The sequence below is a fragment of the Phyllopteryx taeniolatus genome, chromosome 5 (assembly GCF_024500385.1).
Source record: "Phyllopteryx taeniolatus isolate TA_2022b chromosome 5, UOR_Ptae_1.2, whole genome shotgun sequence".
NCBI classification, from domain to species: Eukaryota; Metazoa; Chordata; class Actinopteri; order Syngnathiformes; family Syngnathidae; genus Phyllopteryx; species Phyllopteryx taeniolatus.
The window spans coordinates 21,420,294-21,437,141 of NC_084506.1; the positions used below are offsets into that span (position 1 = coordinate 21,420,294).

At 41.7% G+C, this 16,848-nt stretch overlaps 2 protein-coding genes and 1 pseudogene across 2 annotated transcripts; 2 read left to right on the plus strand and 1 right to left on the minus strand.

Annotated features, from left to right (window-relative positions):
• The first annotated feature begins 3,030 nt into the window (after positions 1-3,030).
• Positions 3,031-5,977, plus strand: szl (sizzled). The gene is made up of 4 exons (XM_061774558.1): positions 3,031-3,359; positions 3,449-3,615; positions 4,393-4,485; positions 5,667-5,977. The coding sequence occupies exons 1-4, from the start codon at positions 3,079-3,081 to the stop codon at positions 5,975-5,977; spliced, it is 852 nt and encodes a 283-aa protein (XP_061630542.1). The 5' UTR covers positions 3,031-3,078.
• A 1,473-nt stretch (positions 5,978-7,450) lies between these two features.
• On the plus strand, positions 7,451-10,699 carry LOC133477738 (prolactin-like; annotated as a pseudogene).
• Positions 10,700-11,149: 450 nt separating this feature from the next.
• LOC133478756 (DCN1-like protein 5) lies at positions 11,150-15,317 on the minus strand. Its single transcript, XM_061775237.1, is given in 6 exon segments — positions 11,150-11,828; positions 11,910-12,014; positions 12,896-12,940; positions 12,942-13,019; positions 14,786-14,848; positions 15,210-15,317. Coding segments are annotated over 5 exon segments (408 nt in total). The 5' UTR covers positions 14,813-14,848; positions 15,210-15,317; the 3' UTR covers positions 11,150-11,675.
• Positions 15,318-16,848: the final 1,531 nt, after the last annotated feature.

The following is a 16,848-nucleotide window of genomic DNA, read 5'->3' on the forward strand; positions in this document are numbered from 1 at the left end:
TCCCCATGTAGGTGGAACATACCCTCTGGTCCCCCTTCTTAAAAAGGGGGACCACCACCCTAGTCTGCAAATCCAGAGGCACTGTCCCCGATGTTCATGCGATGTTGCAGAGGCATGTCAACCAGGATAGCCCCACAACATCCAGAGCCTTTAGGAACTCCAGGGCGAATCTCATCCACCCCCGGGGCCTTGCCACCGAGGAGCTTTTTAAACATGTCGGTGACCTCAACCCCAGAGATAGGAGAGACCCCAGACTCTGCTTCCTCGTGGGAAGGCGTGTCTGTGGAATTGAGGTCTTCGAAGTATTCTCCCCACCGAGTCACAATGTCCCGAGTCGAGGCCAGCAGCGCCCCATCCCCACTATACAGTGTTGATGGTGCACTGCTTCCCTCTCCTGAGTCGCCGGATGTTCGACCAGAATTTCCTCTAAGTCGTTCTCAATGGCCTCACCAAACTCCTCCCATGCCGAGAAGATTCCTTCTTCAGCTTGACGGCATCCCTCACCGGCGGGAATTGCCACCACGACAGGCACCGACTGCCTTACGGCCACAGCTCCAGTCGGCCGCCTCAGCAATGGAGGTGCAGAACATGGTCCACTTGGACTCCATGTCCCCCGCCTCCCCTGTGACTTGGGTGAAGTTCTGTCAGAGGTGGGAGTTGAAACTCCTTCTGACAGGGGATTCTGCCAGACGTTCCCAGCAGACCCTCACATTACGTTTGGGCCTGCCAGGTCGGACCGGCATCTCCCCCCACCATCGGAGCCAGCTCACCACCAGGTGATGATCAGTTGACAGCTCCGCCCCTCTCTTTACCCGGGTGTCCAAGACATGCGGCCGCAAGTCCGATGACATGACCACAAAGTCGATTATCGAACTGCGACCCAGGGTGTCCTGGTGCCAAGTGCACGTGTGGATACCCTTATGCTTGAACAGGGTGTTCGTTATGGACAATCCGTGATGAGCACAGTCCAATAACAAAACACCGTTCAGGTTCTGATCGGGGGGGTGTTCCTCCCAATCACGCCCTTCCTGGTCTCACGGTCATTGCTCATGTGAGCAGTGAAGTACCCCAGCAGAACGAACAGTCGGGACCCGTCCACCCACCCAAAGGTGGAGGGAGGCTTCTCTCTCGTCCACCGCAGTGAACACCAATGTACAGCCGCTGAGCCAGGGGGCAATAAGTATACCCACACCTGCTCGGCGCCTCTCACCGTGGGCAACTCCAGATTGGAAGAGAGTCCAACCCCTCTCAAGAGGACTGGTACCATACCCCAAGCCGTGTGTGGAGGCGAGCCCGTCTATATCTAGTCGGAACTTCTCGACCTCAATCACCAGATCGTGCTCCTTCCCTGGCAGAGAGGTGACATTCCACGTCCACAGAGGGACCCAGGTTACCCTTTCAGGCAGTGCCTGGCCGGGCCCCATGGGTGCAGGCCCGGGCACCAGGTGCTCACCTTCGAGCCCCAACACCAGGCCTGGCTCCAGAGGGGAGCCCCGGTGACCCACATCCTGGCCAGGGAAAACGTCTTCCTAGATTTTTAAACATTATAGGGGTCTTTGCAGCCGTGCTTTGTCTGGCCCCTTTCCTTGGACCTGTTTGCACTGGGTGACCATGCTAGGGGCATAAAGCCCCAGATAGCTTAGCTCCTAGGATCATTGGGACACACAAACCCCTCCACCATGACAAGGCGACGGCTCAAGGAGAGGACATCCGTGTTCTTCTTTTGAACAGGATACATTTTAGACTTGCATGTTTTTCATTGCGCAGCATGGTAGACGACTGGTTGGCACATCTGCCTCACAGCTCTGAGGTCCTGGGTTCAAATCCGGCCTCGTTTGTGTGGTGTTTGCATCTTCTCCCCGTGCCTGTGTGGGTTTTCTCCGGTTACTTCGGTTTCCTTCCACATTCCAAAAACATGCATGGTAGGTTGATTGAAAAAACTAAATTGCCTGTAGGTCTGAATGTGTGTGAATGGTTATTTGTTTATATGTGCCCTGCAATTTTCCTGGCAATCCATTCAGTGTGTACACCACCTCTCGCCCAGGGTCAGCTTGGAATAGGCTCTAGCATGCCCGCAACCCTTGTCAGGATAAGCGGTGCGGAAAATGGATGGATGGATGTTTTTCATCGTTCCAGGGTAAATTTGGACATGCGTCTTTTTCATCAGTACAGTCTAGATTTGGGGATACATCATTTTGTATTGTATAGTGCACTTGAACAAATTGTTTTGTTTTTTTGTTTTTCATCAGCCCAGGGTATATTTTTTATTTGTCCAGGTTACATTAGAACACAGTGAGTCACTCGCATGAAATTTGATGGTCTTTTTTTTTTTTTTTTAGCCCTGTATGCCCTTCCTGAAACAAGTGTTTTTCATTGGTAAGGCTACATTAGGAGTGTCATGTTTTTCATTGCTCCAAGGTGCATTTTGGACGTGTCTTCCATTTCGTATATGGTGTATTTTGGACATGCTTGTTTTTCATTGGTACATGGTGTATTTTGGACATGTGTTTTTCATTGGTCCAGAGTGCATTTTGGACGCATGCCTATTTTTCATTGGTACATTTTTAAGATGCCTGTTTTTTGTAATGGTCCAGGGTACATTTAGACATGCATGTTTTTTTTTTGGTTTTTTTTTTTTCATTGGTACATGGCAGATTTGACATGTTCATTCATATAGGGTACACTTGAATGTTCATGTTTTTCATTGGTAAATTTGGACAAAATGTTTTTCATTTATGAGAACCAACACTATCAACAAAGCAAAAGCACTTGAGCATGTTTCTTCTCTAAAGAGGTGGTCCCACTTTCCTCCTCTAGTTGGCTTTCAACTCGGTGAAAGCTGGGCTGCGATTGCCCATCGTCTTCGCCCCCGCTCCCCCGCCCCCACACCTCCTCCCCCACATGCCCCCCTCTCTGTCTGCAGCCATGACAAAAAAGCCGTTGTCTCCAAACACATCGTCTCGGCGTCTTTGATAGGTACTTGATAAGAGACTGACAGACTGATGGGGCTGGCTCTCGCGCTTGTATATAAAGCCGCCCGTGGCCTCCTCGGCCACACTCCTGTCATCCGCTCTCAACATGGCTGCGCTCGTCTTCTTTCTGGCGGCAACTCTCCTGGGCCCACTGGAGGCCTTTGACCTGGGCCAGTCCACCCGATGCGTGGCCATCCCCAACCAGATGAAGGTGTGCAAAGATGTGGGCTACTCCGAGATGCGCCTCCCCAACTTCTTGGGCCACAGCAACCTGGAGGGCGAAGTGGTGCCCCGTTCTGAGGATTGGAGACCCCTGCTGCAGACAGGCTGCCACCCCCAAGCCCAGGCCTTCCTCTGCTCCCTCATCGCTCCCGTCTGTCTCGACACGTAAGTTCGCTTTCCTTCTTCATCTTCCCCACGTCAGGCGTCCTCTCTCGCTGGAGTTGAACATTCTGACGCCTCCCTCACTCCATCAGGTTCATCCAGCCCTGTCGGAGTCTGTGCGTGGCTGTGAGAGACAGCTGTGCACCCGTGCTCGCCTGCCAGGGGCACCCTTGGCCCCAAGCTCTTGAGTGCGACCGCTTCCCCGCCGAGGAAGACATGTGCCTGTCTCCGCACGTCAAGTTCATCCATTTTGCTAAAGGTAAACGCCAACGACTCGACAGCCCTATTCTGTCAACAAAAAACGGTGCAGCATACATTTTCTGTAATTTATCATCATCAATGATGTCATGGCAATGCCAGATCATTTGCACCTAAAAAAAGTTTTTAATATTGAGTCATCATAATAAGTTTCTATTTTGCCTAAAAGTCTGTCATTCGGAAGAAAATTAATCATACAAAATTAAGAGTAGTTGTGTGGAAGTCTGACATAAAAATGTGTGTTTTGCCTAAAAATAAAAAAAAGAGGAGCCATCTTGGAAGGCCACGATAAATGCCACTGACTCAATTTTCTGAAAACAAACAAAAATTGTGCGGCATAGAATATTTTCCGCAAATAATCATCATCAATTGCCAGGAGATCATTTGCACAAATTATTGAATAGTTGAGTCAAAATTCATTTCTGTGTTTTTTAAATATCCTGCAACAATGTATTTAATATTTTTGGACCAAAAATAATAATTAATAAAAACTAAATATTAACAATTGCAAAACCACAATATCCCAACATTTTCCAACTTTTCCCTCCATTTAAGTTAAATGCGGAAACAAATGCGATGTCATTCAACCATCTATCCATTTTCTATACTGCTTATCCTCCATCTGTTATTTTTTCTACGTCATTGTATTTTGTTAGATGCTGAACCACCATGTTTATATTTGTATTAAACAAACAAAATCCAATTGCATGGAAAAGTTCTATTTGTTGTTTTTTATAATAGTTGAGTAATTATTATTAAAAAATCATTTCATTTGCAGATTTGCCCAAAGCAGCGTGTCAAAACTGTCCTCTGGTGGAAGAAGCTCCCGCTATGAAAACGGTCCTGGATGCTTTTTGCCAGCACGACTTTGGTAAGAGTTGGCAGCCATTTTGACTTCTCCAGTTTGATCAAGTCACTGGCTGTGTTGGGATCACTCCCTGTCCACTATATAGTGGCCTATACTCAGTTTGCCATTTTATCGTGCTGTTCAAATGTGCTCTCAATATACAGTGAACCTGTGCTGACCTAGGCCTGCCGCGAATAACAAAATCTGAGTAATTGACCCAGCCATAAAAGAGGTTTCTAATCAGCTATAGATGGCAGCAAAGCATTATAAATGGAGGCTAGTATTCCGTTTGGATTGATTTATTCACTGTGATCTGTCACAACACGGACAAATATTCAGCAAATCATCAACACCATGCATCTAGCATGTACACAATCATGAATCCATCCATCCATCCATCCATTTTCTGAGCCGCTTCTCCTCACTAGGGTCGCGGGAGTGCTGGAGCCTATCCCAGCCATCATCGGGCAGGAGGCGGGGTACACCCTGGACTGGTTGCCAGCCAATCGCAGGACACATACAAATAACAACCATTTGCACTCACAGTCACACCTACGGGCAATTTAGTCTACAATTAATGGATGTTTTTGGGATGTGGGAGGAAACCGGAGTGCCTGGAGAAAACCCACTCAGGCACGGGAGAACATGCAAACTCCACACAGGTGGGGCCGGGGATTGAACCCCGGTCCTCAGAACTGTGAGGCAGACGCTCTAACCAGTTGTTCACCGTGCCGCCCAATCATGTTAAATACATTACTTTATTTAGTAGGTAAATTATTCAACACAAACAGACATGACAAAAAAGTTGACCAACATATGACAATATGAAAAGAAAGTGATTTGTTTGTATTCATTTTGTAAAATACATTCTGCTTAAATCCATCCATCCATTTTCTGAGCCGCTTATCCCTCACAAGGGTCGCAGGCATGCTGGAGCCTATCCCAGCTATCATCGGGCAGGAGGCGGGGTACACCCTGAACTGGTTGTGCTTAAATAAATGAAATATTATAATTGATTTGTTCAGTTGTCATTACAGAAAGTAAACCAACTATTTTTGATTTGACTGAGTGAAGGATATAGGGAGAAGAAACTAAGTGAATGATTGCGAACACAGCCACTGTTGAATAATATGAAACTTGTTTCCGAATGTTGATTTTCTCTTTTCCATCAGATTGTTGACATTTTTTCCCCCTCACCTCCACAGCCGTGACAGCCAAGCTGCACCGCCGCCGCCTCCTGACGGGTGAGCCCGAGTTTGAGGTGGAGGGCCGGGTGGAATTCATCCGCCAGGGTCCGCTGCTGCCCTACGACACCAACCACCTGCTCCACCAGTGGCTGCTCATCAACTCGCGCTGCGCCAACGCGCTGGTGCGGCCCGGACGCTCACAGCTCTACGTGCTGACCGGCTCGGTGCGGCCCGACGGCACCCTCGCCATCGCCCGCCTCTTCCCCTGGCACAAGAAGGACGCCAACATCGCCGTGGCCACCCGCAAGTGGAAGCATCACAGATGTTGACATGGAGTGGTTCTTAGTATTTTGAGGGGGCAAAAAACTGTGCTCACTCATTTCTGCTCCTATAGCACATTGTATTAGAATGCACTCCAACCTGTAAATATGTACATTGACTCTATATTTTATTTTCTATTTAAAAAAAGATGACAATAAAATATTAGAATGTTTGCATTGTTATTCATATTTTGAACAGCACCCTCAAAGAGCCAAAAGCGTTTGATGTAATTATTTTAGGGCAGAGCAGTCATCTAGCGTATATCACAGCTGCCTCACACTACTGAGATTTGGGTTTGAGTCTCTGCTTCGGCCTTCCTGTGTGGAGTTGTGTTTTTTGCCAGGTATTCAGGATTCTGTCAACATTCCCAAAACATGGATGCTGGGTTAATTGAAGACTCTAAATTGACCAAGATAAATTACTTCAAAACTCTTTCCTCTATTCTGACCTATAACCTGTATAACTCAATTGAAAAAGGAAATGTAAACTTTTCGAGATAAACTATGATAAAGTGGTTGCCCAAGTGTGCACACCCTCATAACTGGGAATTGGCTGTGTTTAGATTTAACCAATCACATTTAAACTCGTTAAATGAGTCAGCTTTCACTTGCTGCAATTTAAAATGCCTATGATTAACCCCAATTAAAGTTCAGATGATGTAGTACGATTTTCATGTAATTTTCTTGCATTATAACAGTAGCTTGAAGGTTTTGTGCTAACATTAACTAGTATTTAGAACTGTTCATAATTCCCTCCACCTTGATTAAGGCCCCAGCAGCTAAAGAAAAACAACCCCAAAGCATGATGCTGCCACCATTATGCTTCACTCTAGGTGTGGTTTTCTTTCTGTGATTAGCAATGTTCTGTTTGCACCAAACCTTCTGGAATTATGACCAAAAACTTCAAACTTGGTTTCATCGGCCCATAAAACATTTTACTACACGTGTTAGGGAGATTTCAAGTGTGTTTTTGCAAAATGTAGCTGGGCTTGGATGTTTTTCTTTGCAAGATAAGGCTGGCATCTTGCCACACTACCCTATATCCCAGACATCTAAAGAAGGGAGGTTGTTTTATATGTACTAAACAGCCAGTACGAGAAATATTTAATTTATTTTCAATTGATTTGTAAAGGTTATAGGTCACAATGATGGAAAATGTTTTTAAACTATTTTTCTTGGTCTCAATTTTTAATATCACAAAAACCTGGCATTTAAACAGTGGTGGATAGATTTTTTTCCCCCTGTATCTTATACATAGCGCTAGATAAAAAGGTATCCCATACCCCATGCAGTACAGTGGACAAATTGCCAGTGGTTGTCGTCCGTTTTCCACAAAGCGCACAAATTAGCAAATCACATGACATTTTACATTTAAACGAGTATATAAATGAGTTTGTCTCATCAGCATCATCATTGCACTGAGTCGCCCCGGTGGCCAGACCAACCTCTCGACAAGACATCTGCTATCAAAACGGAGGAACCATGACAAGAGGTAAGATTTATAATTAAAACACTACATGGAATTTGTTTAATGTGTTTCAAGCTTTATTTGTCTCCTCTGTGTAGTTTCTTTTGCCGTGGTGACGCTGGCGCAGCTTTTCCTGAGTGTGGCCAGCGCCCCGATCTGTGGCTACGGACAAGCCGGCTGCCCCCTGCCCACCTTGGCTGACCTCTTTGAGCGCGTCATGCAGCAGTCGTCCAGGATGCACGGCCTCTCCAGCGACCTGCACTCGCAATTTGTGAGTCAAGACTGCTTTTTTTTTTAACCTTTATTTATCCAGCTAAGGCAATTGAGAACAGCTTCTTATTTTCAACAATGATCCTGGTAGCAGACAGCAGAGTAAAACAAAGCAAAATAATAGCAAATTTAAATAAATGCCATGTTCCCCCACTGCATTGCAGTTCACCTACTGCGGATTTTTTGCACATGTTCATATCTCGCATTAGTATATGCTGTATTTTTTGTGTGGTAAAGTAAACACGTCCTAGCTTAAAATATTAAAACTGTAAAAAATTAAATATGGAAAATTAATTATTGCAAGGAATAAAAAATATTTAGTGTACAGTACTCTGCCTTACTGTATGGTTAAGAATTAAAAAGGTCTTTAAAAGGATCGAAAGTCTTTATAGGAGTATGGTAGACGTTAATAGGAGTGTGAAAAAAAATGTGATCACTACTTTGCTGATTTCACCTACTGCGGGGCTTGTCTGGAAAATAAACCCCAGGATAAACTAGGGATTACTGTACAAAAATAGATCTACAACTACCTGTAGAATGTGATATAGTTACAAATTTACATTAATTATATTACATTATGGCATATAATGAAGAAAAGGTTCATAACAGGCAAAGAAAGTATCCCTCACAAACTTTTTCAACGATGATATTGGGATGAATGAGGTGAGTTTTATTATTTGTTGTAGCATGTTCCAGTTATTTGGGGCAGAAAATTAAAAAGAAGATTAACCAGAAGTAGTGCGGACTTTGGGAACAAAGAGGTTAATAAAACTGCTGGAACGGAGAGTGCAGGTAGTGGTAACCATGATGACCAGAGAGCGAAGATGGGTTTTTCTCACTCATTACATACACTACTCCCAAAATGTTGGAGATAAGGAATTAGGATTTTAGGTGAAATTTCAGGATGAACCTAAATGCACTATAACCTTTTACAGATTAATTTTATTTGAGTTTCTCTTAACTTTTGAATGTCCAACAGTTCAATGTTTCAACGGGTTTCGCTAAATTTGCTGTTCTCTAACAAGAAGCTGAATGGCAAAATTCACAACCGTGAAGGCACCAATAAAATTCCTTGTTCAATTGGATTGGCATTTAAACAGCCCTCTTCGTCATGCTTTTTATATTGCTGTGGCCACTGAGCTAAACAATGCTTTGTTGTCTGTGAAATTATTTCAGATTTGTAATTCCTTTTGTTGTCAGTCCGGTTTATAAATGTTGGTATTGGAAAAGAACCGTGTATGTGCAAAATATTGTAATAATAATCTAACGTAATACTGTGACAGTTTGGTCTAAGACACAGAGGAGGCGCTGCAGGAGTTATTTTTTTTTTTTATTACTTTTTGTATTGTTATTAATTTAGCTATGTTTGTTTTGTTAATGTGTTCTAGAAATAAAGTCCTCTCTCTCTCTCTCTCAACAGGTGCACTAATTGTTCTCCAGCAGGAACAATGTTCGCAAAGTGGAAATGTCACACACATGACATCCTGACACCGGGCGACAAACAGAACGTACAAAATCTAGGCGTGAGCACTCACACACACTGAGTGAAGTAAAAAAGTAATTAAGGTACTGTAATGCCCTCTCATGTGGGAAAGGAGAGCTATCCATTTTGCATGGATGTCTGCTTATAACAAAACAATGTTTAGGTATGCTTGAATATGATATTGTCCCATTAAATTACTCTCAATTCGCAAAAAAGTTTCCAATTTGGAATATTTAGCTTAAATTACTTTGGAAGTATCCTGGAAATGTACCCAATTTTCCACCCCTTTGCAGCCCTAATTAAAAAAGATCCAACAATAGAAGCTTATCTCTTCTGTGTGCAGAGAGAGCAGCTGACCAAGGTGATCCTCAGGCTGCTGGGGACCTGAGAGGACCCCTTGTCACAGCTGCACCGTAGAATGCGCCAGAACCAGAACCAGAACCGTGAGCGGGATTTCTGGCACTACACATCAAACAAGGCATTGGAGATGAGCCATGTGATGCAAGAGCTGAAGAACGGAGTCTTAAAAATGACAGAGAAGGTGAGCTTGTTGACTTTTTGCGTTGAACTGGATTGTAAGTGTACCTAATGTTTTGACCGCTGAGCGTAGCATCGCTTTAATTAAGATATCACGTATTTGGATGCATGTGACCTTATTTAGGAAATGTTTCTACACAAGTATAGTCAAATAAATTGACAAAATTCTAATATTTTTATGAATGATTAATTTTAAAAAGCTGAAAAGAACAAATAGATTAAAAAAGCTAAGTAAAAATCCAAATGTCAAATATACACTTCAGTCTTAGAAACAATTAAAAATAAACTAAATGAAGTAGAAAAACATTTTTTAAATAGAGAAAAATGTTTGGAACAAATACAAACATTGCTGAATAAGATCACCAAAATCGAATAATTTTCAGTAATACATGAAGCCCAATAAGGTAACCTAAATTCAAATAAATCATTTTTGTATTTAGTTTCATGAAATAGCCAAATTGAAATAAAACTATACTGTAAGTATGATTATTCTAAATAATACATAATTCTATAATTTGATATTGTTATCTTCATAAAGGCACAATTTGATAAAGCATTTGTATTGGATCTCATTAGAATGTATAATTCTTGTATTTGCCCTATAAAAAATATACTACTGAACTGCTGTACAGTGATTCTTTCACATACTGTACCACTAGAGGAATCCCACATACCTTTGAGAATCCTTGACCTAGAGGATCCTGATTAATATTCATAATTTATAGTAACATTGTTTTTTTCCCCCCACCCCCTTTTTGTTCAGATGAAGCTTCTGGGCGTGCTCAGTAATGCAGTCGCTCCCATCCAGCCTGAGGGAGCGCTCCATCTGCCCGCCTTCGGCTTCTACAAGAGAGGAGCTCGGAGCTCGCTGAACCGCAGCAACCTGCTGTACTGCCTCCGCCGAGACTCTAACAAGGTCAAAAATTACCTGCGCATCCTGCAGTGCTCCACGCTGCCAGGACTGGATTGTTAAATCGCATTACGTCCCTCTCATCTTGTCTTATCATTGTGTAGTCATAACAGTGGTTAGTTTTTGAGCAATGTACTAAAAGGTTACAAATAATGAAATCAATTGTTTTGAAATAATCATTAGAACTCACATTTTCTTAGAGTGTGTTTTGTATATGTGGTTCAAGTTTGGAAGCGATGGGACAAAATCTCAAGGACCAATGGAAATGGAGAAAATGAGGCTAAAATGGCCACTTCATACCACAATGGCAGACTTTTTGCATCTTTTTAAGGGTATTGGTTCTTGAGACTTTTTTGTGGGTCTGCTCATGATAGATGTGCAGACCAATATTCATAGTGCCAAGTGAAACTGGCTTTCAGGGGATGAATTTTGAAAAATTCCAGTTTAAATTTTTGGGTACGGGAAAAGCCTAAAAGTGAAAATTTACTCAGCCTCAGAATAAAAACGCATGTATGGGCTTTAAATATTTTAATACTGTAACCACAATACAACTGCAAAGATGATTACAACATTGGAGATGAAGTAGGCTGATTTTCCGCTGGAGTAAATAAAGTGACTCATTTGTCTCATTGTGTCGATAGCTAGAAGACAGTGAAACGAGCATGGAAATTGCTAATGAGGAATAAATGATTGGCTAAGAGTTCATCCCATCTATAAAAGGATTGCTTAATCAAAACAATAATGGACAAATAAATCAATTAGTAAAATAATCTTTAGTTGCAGCCCTTGGTGGCTAATTGTAAAAAAAAAAATAAAAAATAAACTAATGGAGTATGTGATTTTTTATTTTTTAAATGATGAAATTCTTCTCATAATAGCAGCACGACAAGACAACTTTTAGGTTTCAAAGTATGTCATCTATCGGTAGAACTTGACTGGCTGCTGCTCCCCCCCTCCAATAATAATGGGAAAAATATTGAACAAAACAAATTTCAATAAAAATTATATAACTAAAATAGTCTATTTAGTAATAATAATTTTAAACTCTTTGCATTTCTAAAAACACGGAGCATCTCTGGGATGACTCACAAGCTACGTCTTCATCGTAATTTGTCCGGTCCGTGCAGATGGTTCTGCTGAACTCCAACACTTTGTACCCCTGGTCCTTGTTGACGGCTTTATACTTGGACAGCTGTGAAACAAAACACACACACGCACTCATCAACCTCTTTGTTCACGACTGAAAGATAGCCTCCGGGGAGGCCAGACTTACTTCCAAGAACTGGAGGAAGACTGGGAAGAGAGTCCACGTTCTGCCCAGAAGCAAGGTCAGCATGCATTTCGCCATGTCCATGTCTACATTCCTCTGGTCTTTATCCTGATTGTGAAACATGAAGAGAGTAGACTGAGTTGATTTAAATAGACTGAGTTGATTTAAATTTAATCTAAAAAAAAAAAAAAAAAAAAAAAAGAAATTACATAGATCAGTGATGCTCAAAAGAATGGTACCACTAGTGGTATGCAGGCTCCCTCTAGTGGTAAACTAGTGGTACGTGAAAGAATAACTGCCCAAATACAATTCAGTTGTATTCAACTTAAGTTCAATACTGGCCCAGGTGTCTCAATAAACACATCTAAAGCTTTAATATTTTTTTTTTTTTTTTTTTAAACATTTCTTCACCTTTTACTCATGAAAAGTAAACAAATTAACAATTACAATTATTAACCCCGGTCCTCAGAACTGTGAGGCAGACGCTATAACCAGTCGTTCACCGTGCCGCCTGTGGAAAAACCAAATGAAGAAATTTACACCAATAAAATGTTGCTCAATACATCAAAACAGATACAAAGTGTTAAAAAAAAAAATCTAATCAAAAAATACTTTCCGTACACACAGAGTCGGGGCACCCTGGTCAGTTCTTAATGCCAAGAGTGAAAAGCTCCATTGACTTTTTGAGTTGTATTATTTACCATTCATTTAGTTTATGCAAACTGTGAGAAGTGACATCTGATGACATCTGAGCAATCTGATTGAACGCGGAGTAAGTAAAGTGTGCGTCTATGAATATTCTCCTTCATCCAAGCCATTTAATTCCCAAGGCATTGAATCAATCGCAACTGGACTGTTTCGGTTGTCTTAAAAGATGTTTCGCTTCTCACTCGAGCAGGCTTGCTTTCCCCTCCCCCTCTCCTTCCTCTACAAGTAAAGCACTACGACATGAAGAGGACCATTTCAACAAAAAGCGTCCGTCAACTCACCCTGGCGAATTCGAAAGAGCGTCTGTAGATCCTTTTGAAGACGGACGGAGGAGTCGTTGAGCTCAGTGCTCAGGTAATCCAGTTTGCTTCGTAAGCCATCTGTGCACTCACATCTGCACACGCACTGAAAAATACAAGTCACATTATAAACTACTCTCAAAAAGTTTGGGATATTCGGCTTTCGGGTGAAATTTCAAGAACCTAAAGTGCAGTGATTTCTTAGTGTGGTACAAGGGCCGTCTCTGGTGGTATGCAAAATCAGTGACTTAAATGTTTAAAATGTCCATCCATCCATTTTCTGAGCCGCTTCTCCTCACGCGGGTCGCGGGCGTGCTGCAGCCTATTCCAGCTATCATCGGGCAGGAGGCTGGGTACACCCTGAACTGGGCGCCAGCCAATCGCAGGGCACATACAAACAAACAACCATTCGCACTCACATTCACACCGACGGGCAATTTAGAGTGAATGTTACAATGGCTTAAATTTTTTTTAAATTCAGCACAGGACATTTGTTAAGTTCAGTTGATTTGATGTGACTTTAATTGGTGATAGCACAGAAAGGAGCACATTAGCACTTCCTGAAATACAGTCAAGTGTCATCACCGAGGATAAAAACACAGCCTCAGGGCTTATTTCCACTGTGGTTGTAGGTTCAGTTGTATTTGACTAGTGCTACACATTTTCACTTAATCTTTTAGTGCCGTTTGTTTTTAAAAAAAAAAAAAAAAAAAGTTTGACATTTTAATAGAATCATTTAAGTCGTTTTTTCTCATTAAGTTGTGTTAATATTCAAACTGCGTATTATGTTACATCGGTTAACAATATTTTATATACTTTTTAGGACTAAAACCTCTGCCTTGTTTTTGATGAAGAGTCAGGACTACAGTGGACTCCCACATACTTGCGGTTCAGCACCTGCTGATTCACCGAGTCGTGGATTTTTTTTTCTTTTTTCTCATAGTTTTTTTTTCAGTTGTGCAGGAGAACTGACCCCCAAAACACTTGTTGGCGGTTTATCCCTGCTTATTCAAGAATTCTGTTTTTTTTTTTTTTTTTTTTTAATAAATTTTTAAAATATTCCGCAGATTTTTGCTACTCGCAGTCTGGTCCATTTCCTACCCCCCACGAATAGCGGGGATCCGCTGTATTACGCTACTGTATCTTACTGTTGGTGATAATGGTGGTAAAATTACATTTTCTTTTTTTTTTTTTGCTAGAAAATGTACTTGGGGGATTAAAACTATTATAGCATGACTTTACATAAGATGCGTTAGTCTGCATTTCTATCTGTTATAGCTGTGATTCATATTGAAGATACATTATTTGTAGTAAATACATTATTTTTGGACCAATTAAGTGAAACGATTTCCTGCAGCACATCTGATTATCTCTCATGGCCACAGCACACTGGTTGAGAATCACTGGTTTAATGTGCTATAGTAAATTATTGCAATTATTTGTTTTGTCAATTACTCACAGTTTTCACCATTTACCCCAAACCACCGCAAATAGAAAGTCTTAAAACAAGGGTGTAAAAAGTCTAATTAGTCCAAAAAAATTGAAGGACTATTTTCACAATCTACTAAGTAAAAATGGCCCTTCTATGGTTGTTTAGGGGGAAGGTTAACACAGATGAGATTTTAAAAAAAAAATAATAATAATAAATAAAAATTGAGTTATAAGGTGAGGACGGTTTGTGCACAGTTTGTTTACGGGCATCAATGAACCTTCAAGGGGCTTCACCCACAAAAGGGTGTACAGAAACAGATTACTCAGTTATACTTACCACATACTTCATTAGGTGCACCTGCACTGTACTGACTCTCTAAAATGATGACCATATTGCATACGAGTGTGTTTAGGATGAAAAATGAATGATGCACGTCTTACCTTTGCCCTTGTGGCTGCCTTGTCCATTCAAATATTGTAGAATTGTAGACTCAAATATAAACACTAATCGGGTAAAAAAAAAAAAAAAAAGTCAAGTGCCAGTCAGTGGCAAGGCGTAAAATTGTACCGCACAGTTAGAAAACTTGCTCGAGATTTCTGAATGGGTCGCAGTTTCAATCGGTTTGGGGAATGTTACTGTGAGAAGACAAAGCACATCAGTAATAATGACGGACGAATGTTATTGTGTGCCGCGAATAAGCGTCTTTTCTTCGCCGGCGTCAGAGCTGCTACTACTAGCCCAATGCTAATTTGCCAACAGATATTGCCAGACTCCATTTGACATTGTTTGGCTGACATAAAACGTACTTTTACATTTTGCGAACACGCGTTCACTTCAAAGCGTTACACTCCGATCAATACTTACTTTTCAGTGATATTTAAGCAGAAGAAGAAAAAAACCAACACTTTTCGCCGGTTCGTGGCTGACTTTTCCGGGGGAGTGGACGACACCACTGCTCTTATGGGGGCGGGGTGGTAAATAAATATTCTAATTTCGATAAAGTTTTTATTTTCACGCGCACTTTTCGACAGAGATTGGTAATATGTTATATTTCGTGTCGTTGGAAAATGAGTAAGATTTTAGTTAAGAGATGAAAAGCATGCCATGGAATACTTGACGTTCTCTACACTATTTTTTTTGTCACTCACGTTAGTCCCACATTTCGATTATTGTATGATTATAATGATAATATTGTGTCCGTTGCTTTTTAGAGTGAGTGCAAATTCATGAGAAGACTGCGCGCCATTGAACCAGCTGGCTGCAGGTACAAATGAGCAAAACAAGTCAACACCGACTCTGCTGATATTCAGCTAAAGTAAACATGACATATATGCAGTTCTCTCAGAACAACAACTCTAAGTCACCATCTTTCACATAAGATAGAAGAACATTATTAATTATATATAGAGTAGCTGAATTTAAGGTGTTCCACCAAAATATGTCATTTATCATTTTGTAAAGGTAGCCATTTTATGTACCTCTATTTTCAGGGGGTCAAAACTATTTGGACAAAGGGAAATGGTTGTGAATGTTGTAAAACCGTAGTTCTTAACGATGGATGAAGCAAAAGGAATTGTCCTTGCACTGAGAGACTCTGCTGAAGGAGTCACCAACATAGTGCCTTTTAGTAATAATGGTATTCATCACTTAATGGTATTCGTCACTTAAGTCCCCACTGAAGGCCTAGATCGAAATGCACTACTTGCCACTGTTATTAAGTACCCAAGAAGTAGCTCTCTTTTTCAAAAAAGGTTAGCCACCTTTGATGTAGTGCCTGTGTGTGTGCTCTTCAAGAGTAAAGGTATGCGCTCTTATTACTTTTCATTCTTGGCTGGGGACTTGCTTTAATGGCTCATATGCTCCCCATGGCACTACAGCAAATGACAACTTTTGGGCAATGTAAAGTAATTACATTTCCTGCGTGGACCTAGAAGAAACATTATTGTATTAATAATGTACGGAGTGCAGGGCCCGGGGCCTTATAAAAGCAAGATTGTACAGATTCTCGCCCTTTTTTGTCATCTATTTTTACACCACAGTGATCACAGACCATGTTTTTGGCGTGAGTGGAAACAATGTGGAGCGGGATAGCGATCCAAATTGGGAGTTCTAAGAAAAAAAGCCGAGCACGGGAAGAGATCTGGAACGCTCCCCGGAATCACTTGACAAGCTACTTCAACACAGCCAGCCCAGCCAACAAAAGTCTTTGCAAGTCATTCAGGGATTGGCTGAAGTGTGTTGTCAATTTAGGATAGCCTCTGACCACAGCGTTATGAAGAAACACTTCTGTTCCTGTCCATCTGGCAGCGGATTTATCAGCATACTGGGCAAAGAGAAACAGTGTTTCCTTGCAAGAATCTTCACACGGGCCCTTTCAAAAAGGTAAAGTGTTCCCATGGATGAGGAGGATGAACCAACGGCTGAAGTAATATTCAAAGCATTTGAGCTCTATAAAAAGACATTGACGAGGATGAGTCAGCCGAGCAGCCCATTTTAATCTATT

Excerpts from the sequence above, each read along its gene's own strand:
- szl (XM_061774558.1), top strand. The coding sequence starts at position 3,079 with ATGGCTGCGCTCGTCTTCTTTCTGGCGGCAACTCTCCTGGGCCCACTG. Across the intron at positions 3,360-3,448 it reads GCTCCCGTCTGTCTCGACAC|GTTCATCCAGCCCTGTCGGA; the intron begins GTAAGTTCGCTT and ends TCACTCCATCAG. Across the intron at positions 3,616-4,392 it reads GTTCATCCATTTTGCTAAAG|ATTTGCCCAAAGCAGCGTGT; the intron begins GTAAACGCCAAC and ends TTTCATTTGCAG.